Raw genomic sequence first — 6,251 nt, forward strand, 5'->3', positions numbered from 1 at the left:
ACTAAAACTTATCTTATAAGTATGAGTAAACATTAATTTTTTAATTAGAAAAAACTATATTAGACTTTATTTTAGTAACCAATGGGGGGAGGTTAGGGGTTGCAGCCCCTTCCTTAAAATGAATATTTATTTATGAACTTTTGTTGTCACTAATTACTTTTAAGTCATCCAATTCTTTTAGTCAACAATTATTGAATTTTAGAATATTTTAGAGTAAAAAATTACTTAAAAGTCGCCAATAAAATGATTTTTTATAATAACATCTCACCCTTTCCGAATAAAAATCTGGTTGCACCATAATACGCATTTAATTTAAAATTGTATAGTATTAAGTTCTTCAAAAATAAGTCATTATAGTATGATTAATGCATGCCAAATTGTGAAGAGAATATTATTTAAACAAATATTATATTTGTATTTTTTACATATATTAAATCACATGACTATTTAAAAAAATGTTAATATTGTCAAGATTTTTAAGTTCCCAATTATGGGACAAGTAAAAATGCAATATTTCCAGGTATTTATCTAAGGCTTCATAAATGTAAATAAAAAGTTTAAAAAGGTCATTTAATTATTAATGTATAAAAATTAATCATTTTTTTATATTGTGCTCTGCAATATTTAGTGTTTAAACTGGCTAAAATAAATTGTTTTAATTTTTGTAAAATATCTACTTTGCTTATTTGAGCTAAATTATAACAAATAGTTGACTAATCTTCCTAAATCAAGGATTTTAGGGTGACGTGATTTTTTAAAATTATATGCCCCTAATTTTTTTAGAGTACACTTTTTTCAAAATAATACATGATTTTAATACATACAAGAAAATATATACATATAATATCAAATTAATTTTAATTCATTAAAGATCAAGGAAAAGGACTTTTTAAGATTTCAGAGTACCATTATTGGTATGATTTGACTCAATAACAAGATTTCAAAATATGCAGCTCTTAAAATCTAAATAGATTCTTTTTAATCAAATATTTTCCTAATAATAGGAATATATTTAAAAAAAAATTCAATCATCAGAATAAAGACAATAAAATTTAAAAAATTATAATACAATATATATTTATTGAGAACAATAATAAAACTTTATAAAAAATAATAAGGTATTTCATGTATTATTTTAGCTGCTACAATTAAGCAAAATTTACACTATCCTAGCATTATAATTTAAACAAATACTTAGAATTTTTATAAAAAATAAATGGAAAATTAATTAATTATATATTCATTAATTTATTAAAAGGTTAATTCTTATTCATATGTCTGTAAATATATTTTTACAATAAATAAGAAAATTAAAACAATATTTTTAAGGTTAACATTTAAAAAATGAAATAACTTTAAAGTACTTTAAATGATAAACAAATATCAATTTTTTTTAGATAATATTTCAATTCTTAAAGAATTTTAAATAGGTTTTGTAAACAAAAATTAGTAAATGCTGAAAAAATTAATCTTATATAAAATATCTTTTTACACAGTTTTGTTATAACTAAGCACATATTAAAAACTATTTTTTAAAGTTTTTATGACAAAAAAAGAACAAATATTAACATTTAAATAAATTTGAATTAAAATTAAACGACAAAACAAGACATTTGGATAGTTTTTCTTTTATAAAATATCCAATTATAAAACTCATTAATTCCATGTAATAATAAAATTAGAATAACCAGTTAAGTATAACATTATTTGAAGACAAAAAAATCACAAAATTGAATTGGTATAATTTCCACAAATAGGTCAACAATTGCACAAGTAATTATATTAAACATAGATCAATTTTACAATTTTTTTGACTTGATAGCTTTGTTAAGTTCAGCTTTAGCTGTTTTTTTTATATTTTGGTCAGCTTCAGTCAATTCATTAAATTTTTTGTTAGCTACAAATAAAAATAATTTTGGGTTACACAACTTTCATAAAAAATTTATGTCTATGTAGCGAGCTTATCTTACCAGCCTTTTTACGTTTTTTACTAGCGTCATCATTAGTTTTAACTTTTGATTTTTGTTTACCAAGTCCAAATGATATGCTTAGGTTTCCATTGACATTGAAAAATTCATAAACAATCCAAATTTGAACAGCTAACGCACTAGCTGATGCTAATAACCTTAACAATGGTGTATTAAAGTCTCTCTGCTCCCCACTATATTCTACACTGGCAAGACCAAACCACAATGTTACTTGTGAAACAATAAATATTAACACTTGTACAGCAAGGAATATCCAGTTGTAAACACTTTGTGCAACTTAAATCATAAAATATAAACAAAATTAATGCTTGAAAAATTATAAACATTTTAAAAAGAATAAATGTGAGTATAAAAGTTATGTATGTTTATTTATGTAAAAATAATGAGAATATTCTTTCTTTTGATTTCTTGTAATTTCAGTTAGTTATACAACAGCTCATAAAAAGATGGTGTGATAGTAGTATACAGAAAAAAACTGGCTCATCGTGTTACTATAATATGGTACAGAAGCTAAGTGCCTAATGAAGCCAAAAGACTACAAAAGTATTTTGTAAGTAGTTGTGACAGTAGCACACAATATGTCCCACTGTTTATAGTATCAATATTAATTTATATATTTAGACAGCTCACTCATCATTAATTTTTTTGTTTAAAAATATTTTTACTGACAATAAAGAAATTTTATATATTAAAATAATATAATAAAAAGTAAAAATGTTGATATTATTCTATTCTTTCGTTACTCAAATATACTTTTTGACTTTGCCTTCAATACTTAAATTTTTGATTTAGCGAATTTAAAAAAATGGTTTAAGATTTTGAGCCAGTTATTTTCAAGTAAAGTAAACTAAATTCAACTTAATTGGACCCTGGTAGTAAACTGATATTGTTTCACAAATACATGGTTATAATACAAATAATAATGAAAAATAACCACTTTACAGCTCTTCATATAAAAAGTTTTAATATAGCAAAACAACCAAAAAATACCCATATTAGTCATAGCTAATTCTAATGACTTAATTAATGTCATAGTTACATTTATTATTATTGTAATATAGTCAGATTTTTTTTTATTACTCATTATTCATACAATTTTATTAAAAAAATTTTTTATTTTTTTTATAAACTTACATTTTACTTTTTTACTATCTTCTTCTTTTTCGGTAATATCAATTAACTGTACAGCATGATAAACTACTCCAGAAATGTAATGCAATAACAAAACCACAACTCCAACTCGGTTAAAACTAAACAAAATTTTAAGTATTTTTATACAGCATTACATTAACCACAAAATATTTCAAACAAATATTACTTTGTAACATAAATAGTTGAAACAAATGCCATGTATAAAATAGAATATTTGATTTTATTGAACATTTCTTCTTTCTTAATTTTTTGGAAGTAGAGTTCGGGTAAAATATGAGCCCAATAAGCAAATTGAATTATATAAAAGAATTTTGTTGAGAATGATAATGTATTATGTGGATATCCATTCCATAGTAATGATAAGTTAGCTAACCAATTTTCTCTAAAAAGATTAACTTATATTAAATTTCATAATATTTACTCAAATAGTCCTATAATAAAATAATAAATTATCATACTTAACAAGAATATCTAAAGCCCAAACCATTGATACTGCATTAAATACAATTAATTGTCCTGATTCATAAAATTTTGAATTTTTTGATTTTGATAAATGTAATTTGCGACTAACTTTCTAAAATTAAAAAAATACTTAAATTAACAATGACTTCAAAAAAAGCAATTTACTAATTTTTTTTTGTTAAATGCTTAGTTATTTTTTTTATACTTACATCCAATACATATTCTTGAATGATAGCATGGAATATTATACAAATTAGAAAATAAAAGAATGTTGCCAATAAATCTTTTAAGCCAGTACCATATGTTAGAATAGCTTTATTTTCTTCTATAGATTCTCCATATTGTAAAGCAACAAACAAGTAGGCTAATGGTGATGTAAACTGTAAAGCCATGTTTAATTAGAATATATTTAAAATAAAACCTAACTTCAAATTAAAACACAATTAAATTTATTAACTTACTTGTACCATAAGGCCAATTACAATTACCATAGCAACACATGAGACAATATCTGCATGGTTTTGAATTACAAATTCATGGCTTAAAACTGGTACATTTTTATTAGCAGACTTCCTTCCTTTAATTGGAGCCATTCTACGAAAAATAAATTAAATTTATTTTAAAAACACTAATCTAGTTTTCAAAATGTTTATATAACACTATATACTTTGCAATACCTTTAATTCCTGAACAAAATTAAAGTCTAAATGCCACACGACAATTCAGGACCGAAAGTAGTTGAACTACATAGAGAATTTAAAAGTGATTGTTGGCACAAACATTTGAATGTGTGGCACGTATGTTGGTCGTTTACTGGTTGCTGATGTGTCGAGTTCAATACACGATCACTTGTAAGTTTGTTTACATCTTGTACTGATAACATATATAGTAATTGATAACACGTATTTACAATTTATCTTTGATAAAAATCATAGTTGCTTTGGCTAGTTAGCACCCCCAAGTAGATTTCACCGTTATTTTAAAATATTTTAATAATAATAAAATAATTCTTTATATAATTGTATAAATAATTACTTTTTTTTTTAAATATTATGAGTGTGCAATGTTATCGCTACACTGTGCCGACGACATTGTACAATGAAGTACACGTGTATATTTCACTTTAAACATAATTATGTGTTTTGGTTTAAACAATTTTAAATAAAATACCATAGTGGTAGAAAAAATGTATATAAATTTATACATGATTGTAGATTAAAAGAATGTTCGATTAGGGATAGTAACGATCAATCGATATTGCGATGATGTCGATATTTTTACTCGATATATCAAAATAATCTATTTAAAATTAAAATTATGCTAAAAATATTAATTTAAAACTAAAAAATATTTTTAATTTTAAATAAGTAGCCGCTAGTGATCAATTTTTATTATATCAATATAATTATTCGATATTTATTATTAGGTTAGAGGTGTGAATTCAAGTCTTGAAGGAACGGGATTAAGAATAAGTAGGAGTAAGACAAAGTATATAGAGTACAAGTTTGACAAAGGAAAATTCGAGTTAATAAAATGAGCATATCAATAACAATAAGTGAGAACGTGATAGGAGAGGTGGAAAAATTTAAGTTTTTAGGATCAGTTGTGCAAAATAATGATGGTTTTGACGAGAATTTAAAACACAGGATTGTGTGTGTGTAAAGTGGAGAAAAGCATCTGGTATGTTAAGCGATATGAGAATCTTAATGAGGCTGAAAGGTATATTCAATAAGACTGTAGTGAGACCAGCTATGATGTATGATTCAGAGCGTTGGAGGATTGACAAGAAAATAGAGTACAGAATGAGTGTAGAGTGCTTAGATGAATGAGTAGAGTGACTTAGATGGTTGGTCATGTTATGAATCGTAACGGAAGCTGTGAGAACAGTTCTGGAAATTAATATTAAAGGAAAAAGAGGTAGAGGTCCAAAAAAGAGACGGAGGGATGTTATTGAATGCGAATGAAGACGGTTGATGAGTGGGTAGAAGATGTGTGAGATCTCGTCAAGTGGAGGCTTAGAATAAGATAGTAATCTAAATAATTGGGATAAAGACAAAGAAAAAGAATAACAAAAAACTACTTTCTGAAAATTTGGTTTTTGGTAAATTATATATATATATATATATTTGTACTTTATAACTCTATAATTTCTCCGTACAATATTAAATTATTGAATACAAATTTCATATTAAATTAAATTATTATAATTATTATGTATTCATATATTATAATTATTAATCAAATAACTAATCGGTATAAAATTAAGGGAATAAGAGTTATTGTTGCTTTTGAAATAACCCAACAATTTCTTAAAATTGAACAATATCTTCAGATATGCATCAAAGTGAGTTTTATGATATTGATTTTAATCACTGTTATATATCATCTATACTTATCCTAACGATTCGACGTCCGCACTGTACACCCAAAGAAAAACCTCAATCAAAATTGAAAGAGAAATTTTATCAAGGGTTTATGATAATGTTTTATTAATACGAACAAAATAACTATTCTTATAAATAATTATTGTTCGAGACAAGAAAAAAAAATATCATATTGATAAATATATCATTGATTCAATAGTAATGATATATTTATCAAATTGAACAATGAATTTATTATATAGATCGAGGTTTTTCTCTGGGTGTA

The 6,251-nt window shown here is 24.2% G+C and overlaps 2 protein-coding genes across 5 annotated transcripts in view; one reads left to right on the forward strand and one right to left on the reverse strand.

Moving 5' to 3' along the window:
• Positions 1-1,051: 1,051 nt before the first annotated feature.
• Positions 1,052-4,428, reverse strand: LOC126904079 (translocating chain-associated membrane protein 1). Its single transcript, XM_050682739.1, has 8 exons — positions 4,280-4,428; positions 4,064-4,196; positions 3,812-3,982; positions 3,599-3,714; positions 3,307-3,522; positions 3,123-3,238; positions 1,971-2,264; positions 1,052-1,897 (listed from the first exon to the last, which is right to left on the reverse strand). Exons 2-8 carry the CDS (start codon positions 4,193-4,195, stop codon positions 1,800-1,802), a joined length of 1,143 nt encoding a protein of 380 aa, XP_050538696.1. The 5' UTR covers position 4,196; positions 4,280-4,428; the 3' UTR covers positions 1,052-1,799.
• The window catches only part of LOC126904106 (replication protein A 70 kDa DNA-binding subunit-like), a 15,906-nt gene continuing 11,870 nt past the window's right edge, over positions 2,216-6,251 (forward strand). For 2 of the 4 annotated variants that reach the window (XM_050682833.1, XM_050682863.1), the window contains exon 1: positions 4,331-4,453. In XM_050682833.1, the coding sequence (XP_050538790.1) occupies positions 4,389-4,453 (65 nt within the window). In that variant the 5' untranslated portion in view covers positions 4,331-4,388. Of the gene's footprint in view, positions 2,539-4,330; positions 4,454-6,251 lie in introns of those variants that run through there. The other 2 variants (XM_050682855.1, XM_050682847.1) reach the window with 2 other exon arrangements.

This window comes from Daktulosphaira vitifoliae, unplaced genomic scaffold (genome assembly GCF_025091365.1).
Source record: "Daktulosphaira vitifoliae isolate Bord-2020 unplaced genomic scaffold, ASM2509136v1 Scaffold_1, whole genome shotgun sequence".
Classification (NCBI taxonomy): Eukaryota; Metazoa; Arthropoda; class Insecta; order Hemiptera; family Phylloxeridae; genus Daktulosphaira; species Daktulosphaira vitifoliae.

Coding starts and splice junctions, on each gene's coding strand:
- LOC126904079 (XM_050682739.1), bottom strand. CDS start 4,195: ATGGCTCCAATTAAAGGAAGGAAGTCTGCTAATAAAAATGTACCAGTT. Junction 3,983..4,063: donor TAATTGGCCTTATGGTACAA/GTAAGTTAATAA, acceptor ATGGCTTTACAG/TTTACATCACCATTAGCCTA. Junction 3,523..3,598: donor GCTTTAGATATTCTTGTTAA/GTATGATAATTT, acceptor TAATCTTTTTAG/AGAAAATTGGTTAGCTAACT.